Source organism: Anabrus simplex, chromosome 3 (assembly GCF_040414725.1).
Source record: "Anabrus simplex isolate iqAnaSimp1 chromosome 3, ASM4041472v1, whole genome shotgun sequence".
Classification (NCBI taxonomy): domain Eukaryota; kingdom Metazoa; phylum Arthropoda; class Insecta; order Orthoptera; family Tettigoniidae; genus Anabrus; species Anabrus simplex.
In genome coordinates, this window is record NC_090267.1 from 235,244,796 (window position 1) to 235,263,707 (window position 18,912).

At 36.6% G+C, this 18,912-nt stretch overlaps 1 protein-coding gene across 1 annotated transcript in view; it reads right to left on the bottom strand.

Moving 5' to 3' along the window:
- Positions 1-18,912, bottom strand: part of crm (cramped chromatin regulator) — a 350,810-nt gene that overhangs the window by 121,366 nt on the left and 210,532 nt on the right. Inside the window, exon 8 of the mRNA XM_068226835.1 lies at positions 11,101-11,262. Coding sequence (XP_068082936.1) covers positions 11,101-11,262 — 162 coding nt within the window. The remainder of the gene's footprint in view (positions 1-11,100; positions 11,263-18,912) is intronic.

The following is an 18,912-nucleotide window of genomic DNA, read 5'->3' on the forward strand; positions in this document are numbered from 1 at the left end:
GACAGAAGGAGAGAACACTGTTGTAATAATAATATCTTTATGCCCTTCGGAAATTCCTATATTATTCTGCACAATATCCTTCGGTTACAATGAGAACCCTTTCACTGACTCATCTATTATTACGAACATATTAAGTTTTTTGTTACCAATATTCATACACTCAACTTAAGAATTTATACTGAATGCAATCAATCATCTTCCGTATCGATTCCTCACTACATGCACAAGCGAGCTCTCGCCGACTTTCAAATGTGCCGCTGACTTTGTTTAATAATAACTCACAACCAGAATTGCAAACTTAGCTTTTTTCCTGCTAAATCTAGTGTATTTAATCCAACATGTAGCAGCAAAAGAACACTATTCCCGCTGTAACTTTTTCCCCATTAAAACTAGCTTATTTCATCCAATGTTCCTCGAGATGTGGCGTTGTGGTTACCCAGTTATGAATGGAGACTCTCTCTCCCCCATGTTCCCTTCTTGTACGATGTGGTAGCTTCATGTCTAAATGAACAGCATATGGCCTTTGGTACAGAGGTCCCGAGTTCGGTGTATGTGTCGCCTTCATAATTTCATCCTCATCACGACGCGCAGATCACCTGCGGGAGTCAATTTTTCTTTTTACGTCGCACCGACACAGATAGGTCTTATGGACACGATGGGATAGAAAATGGCTATGAGTGGAGAGGAAGCGACTGTTGCCTTAATTAAGGTGCAGCCCCAGCATTGGCCTGGTGTGAAAATGGGGAACCACAGAAAACCATCTTCAGGACTGCCGACAGTGGGGTTTGAACCCACTATCTCCCAGGTGCAAGCTCACAGCTGCACGCCCCTTACTGCATGGCCAACTCGCCCGGCACGTCAAATCAAAAGACCTGCATCTGGCGAGCTGAACTTGTCCTCAGACACACTCTGCACTAAAAGCAATAGGCCATTTTTTTAATGATGTGGTAGCAACAGCGAAACTAGCTATGATCATTTAGTCATGGTACGTGACTCACCACTGGTCCAGCGAGAGCATGGAATGTGCCTTTATGGTGTAATATTATGATATCAGTTGTCATCCTTCAGTTTTACTAACATCCAATGACCTCATAAAACTTCCTTACTTGTGCCAGGCTCCTCACTTTCATCTATCCTATCTGACCTCCCTTGGTCAACACTTGTTCTTTTCCGACCACAACGGTATCAGATCACGAGACCTAGGGAATCTTTCACTTTCACACCCTTCATGGCCCTTGTCTTTCTTAGGCTGATACCTTCCTTTTTAGAAGTGTTAGATCCTATCCATTTTTTCCCTCTGATTAGTGTTAATAGAGGATGGTTGCCCAGTTGAACTTCCTCTTAAAACAATAGACACCACCACCTCCATCTGCCAAGGTTATCTCAGTGTACAAAATTAAATATCCATAGTTTCCAGTTATAGTAGTTTGCTAACTGAACAGAACAAAAAATCCAATTTCATTCCCTACCCAGTGAGCAGTGCTATAAATATTTGACTTATTTTATCTTTTCTAGCTCTGATTTAGCTTTTTCTAGCTTATATTGGAAGATGATCTAGCTTATTAAATGAAAATTGGGTTTGCAACACTGCCCACAACTCCAGCTGGTCATAAATAGATGTTGGGAGAATGTTTTTGTATAAATGCACTGACAGCAGTTGTTAACTCATTAAAAATAAAAATAAAGGCTGAAGTAAACAATTGCTTAATTTTAATACTAGGTCCTGAAATAAAATAAGAATCATAAACTGAGGTTACTTTGTGACAGTTTTGGTGATTTCTTCAGGAGGAGTGAGAGAATGAAGAGGTATTGGGAAGAAAGAAGACGTACCGAACAAGTCACTCGTAATCCTCAGGGGTCGTAACGAACCTAATAATAATAATAATAATAATAATAATAATATTATTATATATAAATGTTTTCCTATATTATTGTATGCGTCCATTCTTTGGTCATGTTTTGAAACAATTTTTAGACGTATATTTGCATGTAATCACTCTACATCTCAAGAAAAATTTGTCACTATGTTATCCCATTAGGTTAGCCCATATCCCATTACTTTGTGACACTATCATTTTACCATTGCATTTCCACGTTTGGTCAAGTTGTCACAAAGTTACCCCCATTAAGTGGTTGCTCAAGACTCCGGCTAAATATAAAAGGAGAATTTCTTTCACAACCATGATAATACAATACACAGTATATTTTTTTAAACCCTCAGATATTAACAGTTGAAATATATGCATCATTCAAGAGAGAATAATTTTAAAACTCTTTACTTTTTTGCTGTGATATGCGAGTTCTGGAATGTCATAGATTTCAAGCCACTTTGTGTGGTTGGATTAATTTTACGCCATATTTTGTCATCTGTATACTAGATTTCCACCTTGATTTCCAGCCACTTCTCAATGCTCTCCATTCCACTGACAACTGTACGCCGCTTGTATACTTTTTTTTATGATTCCTGGATAGTATTTACCTTCGAAATTATGATTACGTGTGTTCCAACAGTCTTATCTTCGGATTGTAAGGTACGATTTTCACGAGTAGGAAGTTCTTCAGTCAGAATTAGATTCTTCTTCATGCACTGAACTGTCTTGATTCAGTACAGATATCATAGTCATTTTTATGTGAATCCTCAATTCGGGTGTCTTTACGGTTGTTTGAGTAACAATTCTCGTTGGTGCCAAAATACAGCTAGGAATTCCATCCGCAATGTCAAAATATGAAGCTGCCGTACCTCTTTCAGGTGGCACATCTATACATCTCCCCTTTCTTCGGTCTTTAGTTGTTACACCACCTATTTTGGAATTTAGGTGCTCAACGAAACTTACTTACTGCTTGTTTCACAGCATCACCTTCTACATCCATTGCCTTATTGTACAGGTGCTTCAGCACTTCTTCCCGGTTCAGAGGGCAAATACCACATTTCCTGAATCCATAACGTAGATTATATGGATGATTTTTATCTAGTTCTCAATTAGATATTAACAAGAAATGGACATTCTTGTTTTGGTGTAGTGAAACATAATTTTTCGACTGCAGATTATTTAAAAAAAGGGAATTTTAGAACACTGGGGTTACTTTGTGAAAGAGCCATTGTTGTCACAAAGTTACCCCTTAAAGTTCTAGTTTTGATATTATTTTAACATAAATAACTAAAAGAAAGCTTGAAGTGACATGAGAATTGAAACTGAAGAAAATCCATGGAAAGCGAAGGAAATATTTAGAGTATAGTAGGGTAATACTTAACCAGTTAAGGAGAGTAACGAAATATATGATCAATAAAGTGTGTAAGAATTATATTTCTAGACTTGAAGAGAATATCAAAAGTGATGTTAATCACTTCTGGAGCTATATGAAATGCAAAAGAAATATCAAAAAAGGTCTGCAACAGGGCATGAAATTTAACAATATCTTACTTAATAACAAGAAAAGTATAGCTGATGGCTTTGCAACCTTTTTTGGATCGGTATATTCAAAACCTCCACCAACCTATGATATTCCTGACTCATCTGATATATGTTAATTATCCGTTATCTTTAGAATTCGTGGATGAAAAGGAATATATGTTAGCTATTAAGAAATTAAAAACTAAGAAGGTCATGTGGTGTTGATGGAATACCGCCGTATGTACTGAAAGCTTGTATGGATGTGTTGGATTTCCCCTTATGAGCCTTATATAACAAGGTGGTAAAAACGCAAACCTTTCCAAAAGTATGGAAGATAACGAAAGTGTGTCCAGTTTTTAAATGTGGGGACAGTAAAAATATTGAAAACTATCGCCCTCTTTGTATTTTATGTGCACCGACTAAAGTATCTGAGCAATTAATGTACACGTGTATGTTTAATCAAGTGAGGGTCGGTATACATATTAATCAGCATGGTTTTATGCCAGGTAGATCAACTACGACTAATCTATTAAATTTTATACAATATGCATGTGCCATCTTGAATAATTAAGGACAGGTCGACGTAATATCCACAGATTTTTCCAAAGCCTTCGACAAATTAGATCATGGCATTTTAATGAGAAAATTGTCATGCTTTGGTCCGACCCCTCCTTGGTTAAAACTGATTGCATCTTAGTGCACGGAAACAATATGTTTGCTATCATCAACATGAGTCTTAAGCATACCATGTAACTTCTGGTGTACCACAAGGGTCTAACCTTGGCCCTTTATTTATTTTATATGTTAATGATTTGCCCACTATAATTCAGTTTTCTCAGTGTTTATTATATGCTGATGATGTCAAACTTTATAAAGAGATTTAAAATGTTGATGATATGTTGAAATTACAATATGATTAGGATTACTTATACACATGGAGTATTGAAAACTGTTTGCAACTTAATATAAATAAATGCTGTTTCCTTCAGATTTCAAATAAGAAAAATACATTGAATTATAAATGTAAAATGAATAATGAAGAACTCAAAGTTGTTCACTCTGTCAATGACTTAGGGGTAATTGTTACAAGAAATTTATCTTTCAAGGAGCATATTAATACAATGGTTAATAATTCCTATAAGAAATTGGGTTTTATAATTAGAAATTCAAGAGATTTCACTAACACATATGCACTCACCTTATTCTTCAATAGTATTGTCTGATCAAAACTTGAGTACTCATGTATAATTTGGTCTCCATGTTATAAATCTTATCGAAATCAGGTTGAAAGAGGTAGAACTACTTTTTAAGATATATTTATTATAAGAAATATAAGATATTCCCTTTTAGAAATTGTTTCACATGAACTTTTGTTGAATGAATTTAAATATGTATCGCTAGCCAGTAGGTGTGCAATAGCGCAACAAATTTATCTCTATAAAATTGTTAATGCATTAATTGACGATAATAGTTTGCTTCAAGAGTTACGCTTTAATGTTGGAAAAGGAAATTTTAGATTTCGGCAATTGTTTATAACTCCAGTCTCCAAAACTGTTATTTTTTAAAAACTCTCCATTTATCAATATGTGTGAAACATACAATAACTTAATAAGTATCATCTAGGTATCATCAAGATCTTGACTTTGCTTATGAATATGACACATATGTAAATATAAAAAGAATTTTACTCATCAAAGTGATTTGTTTATATGTATAATATTTACATGATTTGGATACAATTTTTTTGTTTGATGTATTAACAGGCTTCTGTATATAAGTTATTGTTTCATCCACTTCATACAGAGCATTATCGTCTCATTTATATAGCACTTTTGTATTTTCTTCTTTTTGGTATTTCTGTGTAATTTGTGTCAAATAATTTTTAAAAGCCACCTATAATTGGAGTGTGGCTTTGTTGGTGGCACATTTATTAAATAAAAATAAATAAATAAATTAATTAATTAATTAATTTTGATTAGGAAGCATGAAATTAAGATATCCACTAAACTTGATGTGTGTACCTCATTAAAGTTTCATGCTGTCAACAAAAGTTTCCCGCTATCCACAAAACAAAACAAAAAGCAAAAACAAAAAAAAAACAAAAAAAAAACAGCTCTCAGTACAATATAGCAAAATGCTCTCTGTCACCAACAATTCAACACTTAAGGAGTTGTCATTGTACCCACAGGTAGCAGCGTTATTGAGGAGTGAAAACATATGCCGTTCATTGTCAGACGATTGCTGCACATCTCGCGAAATATGAAATAAATATTTGGCGTGCACCTGTCACAAAGTAACCCATGCAGTCACAAAGTAACCCCAGTTTAGAGAACGTGATACTACTTCTCAAGATACAGTGGTGTGCATAACTAATTTCAGAGGTTAACTTATATAGGCCCAACTGTCGCGTCTGGCTACATTTCAGAAAGGTTGTTAATGTGTAAATTTATAGTGAAAAGGTTATCAATACTACACAGGGAGCTTAAAATAAGTTTTCATGGTTAACCTAGGCTAGATGACGCTGGTTGAAGTAAGAAAATGGAAAAGTTTGCCAAAGAAGCCTCTGGAGTGATGCTATTACAATATTTAAGAATGAAACTACATGCGAGTTCACAAGTTATCAGAATTAGAAAATGCCATAGTAATGAGTAAGGCACTGTATGGAAAACATCCGCGAAAAGTTTCAAAGAAACTGACTGCTGTTTCATACAGATTTTAATGCGTTTTTGTGCAAGTGTGTATCTTTTCTGACTTTTATGAACCTTATAAGAACAACCTTAAACCGAAACAGTTTTGCATTCACCAACAAAATCTACTGTGAAAAGGAAGGGCTAACCATGGGCTCACCAATATCAGGAATAATAGAGAACTTATTCCTAAGTAACATTGAAAAGAATTTCTTAACCGACTAAGAGACATAGGGGGAGACCAAGGCAATCAGTTTTAAGAGGTGTTGAAATGAAAGACGTTACAGAGCTAGTTACAAATAGAGGATTATGGAAGCACTTAATTCACAATGCCATGTAGACTGAATGCTAAAAGGCATAAAATATAATATGAAGATGTATGTACTAGATGTCTGTGCTCAAAAAAGGCCAAAGCTAGTTATGGTGCAATACAGGTCTCTTGCTTAGGTAGCAGAGGTAGTTTAATGCAAGAGTAATCTTCAGCACAAACTGTACAAAGTTGTAACTACAGTATAGTGTGCAAGATAGATATCTCCTTGTTTCATTGCTGTCATTTTGTAAATAGTGTGTGATGGTGCAATTTATGTTAATACAGGCAAAGATTACTAAAAAAGGTGTGCTTTCTACTGAAACCTGGATTTAAGGTAAACCGCCATATACATACATACATACATACATACATACATACATACATACATACATACATACATACATTATCATTATAGACTGTTATGCCTTTCAGCGTTCAGTCTGCAAGCTTCTGTGAATTTACTAAACGTCGCCACAATCCTCGATTCGCAACTAGTGTTGTGGCCTCATTTAGTTCTATAGCTCTTATCTTCAAATCGTCAAGAACCGAGTCTAACCATCGTCGTCTTGGTCTACCTCTACTTCTCTTACCCTCCATAGCAGAGTCCATTATTCTCCTAGGTAAACTATCCTCCTCCATTCGCCTCACATGACCCCACCACCGAAGCCGGTTTATGCGTACAGCTTCATCCATCGAGTTCATTCCTAAATTAGCCTTTATCTCCTCATTCCTAGTACCCTCCTGCCATTGTTCCCAACTGTTTGTACCGGCAATCATTATCGCTACTTTTATGTCTGTTACTTCTAACTTATGAATAAGATATCCTGAGTCCACCCAGCTTTTGCTCCCGTAAAGCAAAGTTGGTTTGAAAACAGACCGATGTAAAGATAGATTCGTCTGAGAGCTGACTTCCTTCTTACAGAATACTGCTGATCGCAACTGCGAGCTCACTGCATTAGCTTTACTACAACTTGATTCAATCTCACTTACTATATTACCATCCTGGCAGAACACACTACCTAAATACTTGAAATTATCAACCTGTTCTAGCTTTGTATGACCAATCTGACATTCAATTATGTTGAATTTCTTACCTACTGATATCAATTTAGTCTTCGAGAGGCTAATTTTCATACCATACTCATTGCACCTATTTTCAAGTTCCAAGATATTAGACTGCAGGCTTTCGGCACAATCGGCCATTAAGACCAAGTCGTCAGCAAAGGCCAAACTGCCTACTACATTTCCACCTAACTGAATCCCTCCCTGCCATTTTATACCTTTCAGCAGATGATCAATGTAAACTTCGAACAGCAAAGGTGAAAGATTACAGCCTTGTCTAACCCCTGTAAGTACCCTGAACCAAGAAATCATTCTACCATCAATTCTCACTGAAGCCCAATTGTCAACATAAATGCCTTTGATTGCTTTTAATAATCTACCTTTAAATCCATAGTCCCCCAGTATGGCAAACATCTTTTCCTTTGGTACCCTGTCATATGCTTTCTCTAGATCTATGAAACATAAACACAAATGCCTATTCCTCTCGTAGCATTTTTCAATTACCTGGCGCATACTGAAAATCTGATCCTGACACCCTCTCAGTGGTCTGAAACCACACTGGTTTTCATCCAACTTCCTCTCAACCACTGATCGCGCCCTCCCTTCCAAGATGCCAGTGAATATTTTGCCTGGTATACTAATCAATGAGATACCTCGATAGTTGTTGCAATCCTTCCTGTTCCCTTGCTTATAGATGGGGGCAATTTCTGATTTTGTCCAATCTGAAGGTACCTTACGAACACTCCACGCTATTTTTACTACTCTATGAAGCCATTTCATCAATGCCTTCCCACTACACTTCACCATTTCTGGTCTAATTTCATCTACTCCTGCTGCCTTATGACAATGGAGTTTATTTACCATCCTTTCCACTTCTTCAAGCATAATTTCACCAACATCATTTTCCTCCTCCCCATGAGCTTGGCTGTTTGAAACGCCACCAGGATGATTTCGTTTTACATTGAGAAGATGTTCAAAATATTCCCTCCACCTCTCCACTGATTCCCTGGGATCTATTATGAGTTCACCTGAATTACTCAAAACACTGTTCATTTCCTTTTTCCCTCCCTTCGTAAGATTCTTTATTACTGTACAGAAAGGTTTCCCTGCTGCTTGACCTAGTCTTTCCAGGTTATTACCAAAATCTTCCCACGACTTCTTTTTGGATTCAAAAACTATTTGTTTTGCTCCGTTTCTTTCATCTACGTACAAATCCCGTCTGCCTCGGCCCTTGTTTGGAGCCATTTCTGATAAGCCTTCTTTTTACGTTTACAGGCTGCTCTCACTTCATCATTCCACCAAGATGTTCGCCTCTTCCCATCTTTACACACAGTTGTTCCTAGGCATTCCCTTGCTGTTTCTATTACAGCATCCTTGTATGCCACCTATTCACTTTCTATATCCTGAACCTGCTTACTATCTACTGCTCGAAACTTCTCACTAATCATATCCATGTACTTCTGCCTAATTTTCTCGTCGTGGAGATTTTCTACCCTTACTCGTTTGCAGACAGATTTCACTTTCTCTACCTTAGGCCTAGAGATACTTAGTTCACTACAGATCAGATAGTGGTCTGTATCAACGAAAAATCCACGAAAAACTCTTACATTCCTAACAGGTTTCCTGAATTCAAAGTCTGTTAAGATATAGTCTATTATGGATCTGGTTCCCCTAGCCTCCCAAGTGAAGCGGTGAATAGCCTTATGCTTGAAGAATGTATTCGTAACAGCTAAACCCATACTAGCACAGAAGTCCAGCAAACGCTTCCCATTCCCATTAGCTTCCATATCTTCCCCACATTTACCAATCACCCTTTCGTATCCTTCAGTTCTATTCCCAACTCTCACATTGAAATCACCCATTAGCACTATTCTATCCTTGCCGTTGATGCTGACCACGATGTCACTCAAGGCTTCATAAAACTTGTCAACTTCATCCTCATCTGCACCCGCACATGGTGAATACACGGACACAATTCTTGTCCTAATTCCTCCCACTGACAAACCTACCCACATCATTCGCTCATTTGCGTGCCTAACAGAAACTATGTTGCGTGCAATGGTATTCCTGATAAAGAGCCCTACCCCAGACTCTGCCCTTCCCTTTCTAACACCCATCAAGTACACTTTATAATCTCCTATCTCTTCCTCGTTATCTCCCCTTACCCGAATATCACTTACTCCTAGCACATCCAGATGCATCCTCTTTGCTGACTTAGCCAGTTCTACCTTCTTTCTTCCATAAGCCCCATTAATATTGATAGCTCCCCATCGAATTCCATTTCGTTCGCCAAGCTGTTTCCAAGGAGTCCCTCGCCTGTCAAATGGGAGTGGGACTCCATTACTCCCATAGGTCCGAGGCTTGCTTAAAATGTTATGAGCTCGGTAAATTCATGAGGCAGGATGCTACCCTACTTGCACATAGTTCAAGTGAGGATCTCTCCTCTAACGGGTTATGGACCACCGGTGAATTGTATAGTCCTAGCCGCCTGAGCACAAGAAGGCCCACAACTCAGAATATGTCCGAGATGCCCACTCCCATTCCATAGCAACTAGTATCCCGACTCTCAGGACCACTTACTAGGCCACTCAGCCGTTGCCCATGGTTCATGAACTAGGACGTGACTACAGTAACCCACAAACATGAACCGCCATTTATGGTTAAAAAATTCAGGTCCCTGTAAAAACGCTAAATATGTGTTCTGCTGTATTGAAATGTGAGGGCATAGTTCATGCTGTGCAACAGGTAATATCAAACAGTTTAAAATAATTGATTTTTTCTGAGTAGTTTAACAGAATTTTGTACAATATCTACTGCAAGTTTATATTAACCCAAATATATAATTTTCAATGCAATACACTCCTATAGGGATCCTTTTTTTTTTTTTTCCACACATACTTTTTCTTCATATAAATGAAGCTTTACTGTACTTTCAGGTTAACAAATTTCTAATATCCCTGTATTAAATTGGAAAGTAATGCACAATATTAAGGTATTACTATAATTTTGATAATGAGCATACCTGAAAGGAAAATCATCTTAAGTTTCCAGTGAAACTGACAATAAATGCCACAAGCCAAAAATGCCATAACAAGGGCAAGGTATAATTTGCAACAGGAACTTTCTATAAATTTTTATAATTTCCAATGCACATAACAAAAAATTATTATTTAAACCTTATAACTTGCAATAAACCGATAAAATAGCATCTATCCAAATGAATGCCTTCCAACAAATGAACAATAAATATGGCTCAGATTAAAGTATTCAAGTTCTTTAGGGCTTTTTAATCATGATATTATCAGTGTTTCACAGTGATGTCTTACCAGTGCACTACTGCAGCTGCCAACATCTTGGAGGAGTGTGGCGATCCAACCGACAGGCCCACTGCCACACTGGGGCGAAACAATGGTAATTTCATGACTGAAAAGACCTAAAGAGGTTAGTTACCTTAACATTTGCCATTGGTGAAATTAAATTATAGTTCTCTCCTGGGAACTGCATTCTGACATGGTTCACATTACCTTGCCCTTTACACTTGAAAAATTATGTGAATAATTGATGAATAAACATCTTACAGGCAATCGGAGATTTTACTTTCAGTAATTCAACTAATACAGTGAAGAAATGAGTAAAATGAACTACCAACCTTAGCTTTCCTGTAGTTGAGCTTTGCAATAGAAACCAATTTCTGAAGCACAGTAGCAACTGGACTGACAGATAATTCTTCATCTCCTTCTGGTAAAGGACTTTTAGGCTTAACCTCTTCTTCCCACCAGTATTCCAATTGCACTTTGGAATTGGCACCGAACTATAAGAAAAACAGAAAGCCAAACAGACCAATACAGAATTCAAAATATAAGTTTTCATCTAGAAAGATAATGATGTCAACCAGTCTTAATGAAGAAACTAAAAGGTACACAATTTTTTATATACAGGCATCAAAAAAAAAGTTTTGCATCACACCTGTGTGGTCAATCTTGGTCTTTCCTATGCCGACCAGAAAGCAACCCTTGGGATGTTTGTGAACACACATTTGCACATGCCCCAGCCCACAGGGAGCAATGCCATGAAAGCATTAGAAGGTGTGTTCTAAGCAGTGTAGTGAACACCTAGGATAGCACAATGTGCAATGTCAACATGTGAGAATGTGTACGCATAATCACATTTCATATGAAACAAGTTTCATATTGTCTGTATCAAAGATTCCTTAATTCAATATGAAATAGAGGGAACGGGTATTGGAAGAAGAGTATATCTTTTTTTATTTTTTATTTTTTGATAGGGGCTTTACGTTGCACCGACACAGATAGGTCTTATGGTGACGATGGGATAGGAAAGGCCTAGGAGTTGGAAGGAAGCGGCCGTGGCCTTAATTAAGGTACAGCCCCAGCATTTGCCTGGTGTGAAAATGGGAAACCATGGAAAACCATCTTCAGGGCTGCCGATAGTGGGATTCGAACCTACTATCTCCCGGATGCAAGCTCACAGCTGCGCGCCTCTACGCGCACGGCCAACTCGCCCAGTGAAGAGTATATCAGAGGAATATGTGATAAGAATTGATTCATGAGGAGCCAGTATGGATTCAGAAAGAAATTTTCTTATGAGGCACAACTGGTGGGATTTCAGCAGGACATATCAGATCAGTTGGATTCAGGAGGCCAGTTAGATTGCATAGCCACAGATCTTTCCAAAGCCTTTGATAGAAGGGAACATGGAATATTATTAAAGAAACTGGAGGGAATAGGATTGGACGTAAGGGTTATACGTTGGATAAAAGCATTTCTAAATTCAAGGGTTCAGAAAGTCAAAGTAAGGAATAATGTATCACAAGAAGAGAAAGTTTGGAAGGGAATTGCACAGGGTAGTACAATTGGTCCGTTACTTTTCTTAATATACGCAAATGATTTAGGGAACAATATAACAGATGAGATTGTATGCAGGTGACATAATTGTTTATAGGGAAATAAATAACATTGAGGATTGTTCAGAATTACAAAGAGACCTTGAGAGTATCCAACAATGGGTTGAAGAAAATAATATGAAGGTTAATGGAGGCAAATCAACTATTACAACATTTACAAACAGGAGCTTTAAAACTGAATTTAAATATACTTTGGATGAGGTAGTTATCCCAAAAGATGGCAAGTGCAAATACTTAGGTGTGAGATTTGAAAGTAATTTGCACTGGAAGGGTCATGTTGATGACATTGTTCGGAAAGCATACAGATCGTTACATGTCAAAATGAGGCTACTTAAAGGATGCAAAAAAAATTAAAAGATAAAAGTTACTTAAGCATGGTTCGTCCATTATTGGAATATGCAAACAGTATTTAGGATCCACACCAAGAAAACCTAATAAAAGAAATAGATAGTGTGCAGAGGAAAGCAGCAAGATTTGTAACAGGCAATTTCAGGAGAAAGAGTAGTGTATCAGAAATGTTAGAGGAACTTGGGTGGGAAACTTTAAGTAAGAGAAGGGAGAAAACTAGACTTATAGGATTATATAGAGCCTATACAGGAGAAGCAGCATGGGGAGAAATCTGTGAGAGGCTTCAGTTGGAAAATAATTATATCGGCAGTACTGACCACAAGTATAAAATTAGAAGGAATTTTAGCAGAAGCGATTGGGGTAAATTTTCATTCATTGGGAAAGGCATGAAGGAGTGGAACAGTTTACCAGGGGTAGTGTTTGATCCTTTCCCAAAATCTGTACAGATATTCAAGGAGAGAATAAACAGCAACAGAGAAAATAAATTAAATGTTAGAGGGCATTTGACCAGTGCAGGTTATTATAAATAAAAAATGTGTGTGGATAAATTAACTCCATCCCCTGGCCTATGGAGATTGGACAGCCGAAGTAGGGGACTGCCTGTAGGGGTGAAGTACAGTGGAGACTTCGAGGGCCCTGGGACCGCTACAGCAGCTGTGAAGGCCCTTCAGGAACTCTGAAAAGTGGTGGCAAAAGGGGCTCTGGTTAAGACGCAGAAGGTCGTTATGTTACTTAGGTAAATAAATAAATAAATAAATAAATAAATAAATAAATAAATAAATAAATAAATAAATAAATAAATAAATAAATAAATATAAATAAATAAATAAATAAATATTAAATAAATAAATAAATAAATAAATAAATAAATAAATAAATAAATAAATAAAATACATAAATAAATAAATAAATAAATAAATAAATGCAATGTAAATTTTAACCTTATAACAGTTGTATAGTATTATTTGAAGTAATTCCACATGCTGTATATGAGTTGATTATGTTTTTAAGTACAGTAGATATTATAAGTAGAATTTTGTAAACAATATACATTTATTAAGGATGAGCTGTGTTTTTAATAGAAAAAATTATTAATGTAAATTGTATAATACTGTATTTTAGGAAAATGTCTTCTTCTCTTGTTAATTTAAAATTTAGTGCTTGACAATAATGTATTTTAGTGTACCATTTGCCACTTAGGTAGACACCTCATTTGCAAATACAATTATTTTGATTTAAAGAGTGAGACAAGGATGTTATATGTCACTGGTGCTGTTCAATATATATACTGCAAATCTGTTATAGAAGTCCTTGAAAAAGCCAAGGGGTGTTGTAGTGGGTGGACAACCACTAAAGACAACAAAATATGCAGATGATATGGAGGTTTTAGCGGAATCAGAGACAGACCTAAAAGTCATGTTTGAAAATATTAAAAGAGTGGGCAAATAGTTCAGAATGGTCAACATTGGCAAGTCTAAGGTGATGACTGTAAGATTTTTTTTTCGCTAGTGGCTTTACGTCGCACCGACACAGATAGGTCTTATGGCCAAGATAGGATTTCATTTATTTTCATTTATGTCATTTACGTTGAGAGCTGGATTCTTGTACTGATCCATACTAATGTAAAAATTCTCTAAGATGTTGAGTAGTGGACCTTTTTGTTCACAATGTAGAATTTATAGATCTTGATCTATTGTGGTATAATTATGATTTTGGTCTTGGTGATTGTTACTCTTGGCTGAGAAACTATTATATTTTAAAGCATTGCGGTGTTCTGTATATCTTACGAAGAAGTTCCTGCCAGTTTGTCCGAAGTAAGTTGCACTGCATCCCTGGCATTACACTTTATATATATCACAGAATTTGTGTATTTATTGCTACTATTTACTGTGTGAGGGTTAAACAACTATTTTTTCATTAGTGTTGCTTGTTTTAAAAGCATTTTTTAGGTTCTGCTTTTGTTAGGACGTGATTGTATGCACTGTATATTATTATTATTATTATTATTATTATTATTATTATTATTATTATTGTTGTTGTTGTTGTTGTTGTTACTATTACTAAATGTGAAATGTGGCATACTTTTCTTTAGTTTTTGACTCTTTTATCAAAGAGGTTATGGGCTTGTTTGTCTCTTTTCTAAGCTTATTTATAAACTTCGTGCTAAATCCATTACTCATGGCTATTCTGTGGATGGACTTGATTTATTTTTTCAAATTTTTCTTTGAGGGCGGGATTTTTTTAAAGCTCTCTCTAACATGCTGTTTGTTTAAAGGTATTAGCAGTATAACTTGGTTTTCTGTGAATGTTAAATGCCAGGTCATTATTCTTGTGGCATGATGCTGTTATGTCTAAATAATTAAGCAAATTATTGTTCTCCATTTCCATAGCGAATTTAATACTCTGATCTAAATCATCAATACGGATCTAACATCAGATTTATAGTCTGTAACAAGTAAAATTATTCAGATATTTGGGAAGTTTGTTAAAATGGAATGGAAACTGTACAAAAGACGTAAAAAGAGAATATCTAAGGGAAAAGAACCTTTCGGAAAAGCAGGAGGACTTTTGATGTCTACGGCAATCCCTATTAATTTAAGAAATTTCACAAAGTGTTTTGTGTGGAGTATGGTGTCACACAGAGATGAAACATGGACATTAAGAAAGAAAGAAAGAAAGATACAACGTATTTGGAAAGTTTTGAAATATGGTTGTGGAGAAGACCGTAAGAAGTGAAGTGGGCAGGCAGATGTCGAGCAAGGTAGAAGCTATGAACAGCTGAAAAAAAATGCTCAGGCCAGAGAATCATGGTGGATGTCCAGTTGATACCTGTCTCAAGACAGATTCACAGAAGAAGAAATAAGACATCTTCGGACTGCATGAGTTAGGTGGTCAGACTTCGGTGAACTGCAAACACTTGAGCGTCTCACATTCTTCTATCCTGGAAGTTATGGGTGATCTAAACGCCAAAGAACTGAGGCAAGTGATGACTGTTCACAGCCTTGAGGAAAGGAATGAAAATGGAGAAATGTTCACCAAATTCTGTTCAAGTAATGACTAGATTATAGGTGGAACTATTTTTCCTCACAACGTTACCACAAAATCCCATGGGTATCTCCTGACCACAATACTGAAAACCAGATTGCCCACAGTGTCATAAGCAAGAAGTTCTGGCACTCATTAAGTGACGTTAGGAACAACTGAGGAGCAGATGTCTGTAGCTATCAGCACCTTAAACTTGAAGAATTCCAACTGGAAATAATGGCAGCTCACAGAAAATTTAGAAGACTCAACAGGAAATTGGGGACCGAGAAACAAAAGGACGATACAACAAGGGAAGAATTCAGAAGAAAACTCTGGAACCGCTATGACGCACTACCTACTGAACCAGATTTAGACAATGAAACCGTATGAGATAAGACTTTCTTTAAAGTTTTACTTGATAATGCAAAGCAGTTCTAGGCTATTAAGAATGACAAAAGAAGAACTGAATGTCCAAAAGTACCTGGGATGTTATTTAACTTCGAAGATCTAAGAAATCTGAGATCAACAACTGCATAGCAAACACAGAAAGAACAACTGCAAGCAGAATACATTGATATCAACAGAGAAGTGAAGAAAAGTGTGCAGAAGAATCACCATCTATTGATAAATAAACTCTCAGAGAAAGATGCAGAAGCTCCATATAAAGGTGAAAGTAAGGAACTGTACAGCTCACAACCACGTTATCCGAGGAAATGTTTCTCAGAAAACTGTAAGTGCAGATCCTGATATCCTGCTGCACAGTTGAACTACAGCAGGAATATGAACAGCACTAAACCATTAAAAAACTTAACCATGATAGGTTAATATTGTGTTAGGTCCGTATTGACTAGTCTGAATGTATAATGTAACTATTTTAAATAGTTACATTATAGCACTAAACCGAACGAAGAACAGTAAGACACCAGGAGTCTATCACACTTCCCCAGACATTATCAAAGTTGATACGGAAATATTGGTCGACCAACGGAAGCCAAATTTTGAAAAGAGGTATGGCAAGAAGAGAAATGGTCAAAGGAATTGAAAAGAGGACTAATCATAAAGATCCCAAAGATATATGACTCTGGACTACAACAACTGGAGAGTCATCACACTGTTGTCCATCCCCTGCAAATTGCTATCAAGAACCGTCCTCAATCGAATCAAGGACACACTCGATCGCAAACTGCACCAATAACAAGCTGGCTTCCACAATAATCACAGCTGTACCGGTAGTGATCTCGTAAATATTCTTAGCTTCATTCTAGAACAAAGCGTGAACTCGGTGAACTGGAATACAATATGGAATGTACTCAATGAATAGGGCATTTTTGTCAAAATCTCCAACATAATCCATGAGATGTATGATGGATATGAATGTCGAATCATCCATGAAGGAAACGTAACCAAGTCTATCACAATCAGCTCGGGTGTTTGCTAAGGCTGCTTTCCCGGATGCCCCTTGCCCCACAAAAAGAACTACGAACTGAATTAGATTAGATTACAAATTATCTGAACTCTATTATATTTTCTGTATTTTTCTGTGTGGTGAAATCATCAAGACTAGGTGATTATTAGAGTAACTATATCTTCCAATCCAAACCTTGCTTGCTAGGAAGTTATTGAACAGATTTTTTTCAGATTTTAAATATGCTGCTTGTAAACTCTTTTATACTCAAAATCAGTATGGAACTGCATAAAATAAGCCTGTTTTATTATGCGTTAGTTGCAAAATGCCATATTTCATTTCACCCAGAATGTAACTTGACAATTGATGGAGGCCTGTGTTCACTTTGAGGTAGAATAGCGTTTACACCATCAATACGGAACATGAATCTTACACATTACGCAGAACAGCATTCCGCATGTATCTGAAAAAGAAACCACACTAATACAGCATAAAATTTTACACTGCTGCTCACAACAAATCTGGCTATGTTGCCAACATAAAAATGTACTCAGGAGGGCTGCAAACTAACACAACATTGGTTAGTGAACTTTGAGCCAATTTATTAGGGCAATGTCATGTTGTTACTGAGAATGTAGAAAATGGATTACCTTTACCAATTATATTTTTTTCTTTTATATAGCATCATTATCATTTTACAGTTCCAGTTTCACAAGCACTGTTGGCAAGCCTCTTCCACTCTGCTTCATTAAGATATATTCTGTTGTTAATGCCATCCTCCAATGTCCTTCCCCGATCTGCAATGTCCATCTTTACAATGTCCATTCAGTGGGTACTTGTCTTCCCACCATCTGTTTTCCTGCCACATGTCCATCCATGTTAAAATAAATTGTCCTTGTTGGCTCCATCCTCATTACATGCCCAAACCACTTCAGTCTGGACATGCTGACCCGATTTAACAATGTCGTCTCAAACCCAGCTTCCTTTCCAACCATGTCATTCTTTAACTTGTTCAATTTTGTTTTCTGAATTGTGGACCTTAGGAACTTCATCTCAGTTGTCTGCAACCTTCTTAGTGAAGGTGCAAGTTTTGATACCATAGGTTAAGACTGGTATGAAGTACTGATTGAACATCACCAGCTTTGATTTTGTTGGCAGAGTCAAGCCCCGATACAGTGCCACCATCCACTGAATAATATTTTATGGCATAAAGCGAGGGTGGCACTAAAGCAAATTTTAAGTGTGACGTCAAATATCTCTGCCTAAAATCTATTTTTGCAAGATACCAGATTTTATTGAAGGACAATTAAATTATTTTGCTAAGTAGGAGGATAATACACTAAAACTTTGTTTTATTATGGTAACCCACTAATACAGTACTGTATGAAAAATGAAATTGCACTTTTCTTAACCCACTACTGCATAGTGTTGCCATTAGGCAACATAACTTTTCACCTGTGTAAATGGATAGAGATAGCGGACAGGGCAATGTTCGGTCTTTGAATGTTAAAAGCTCAGCGTAAAAATCGCGAAAACTGGTATATACCATATTTATGTGAATAATCCCTGGCACCGAATAATCCCCGCACCCTAATTTTAGGAAGGACCCTTTTGAAAAGAATGAAATGAACTAAAATTCCTTCTATCAAAAGAGTAACGCAGCCATAAACAAACTTTTCATATCACTCCTCGAGTTCCACGTGGTATTTACACAAATATGAACATGACAGATATAGCTACTTTGCTTGAACATATTAGAG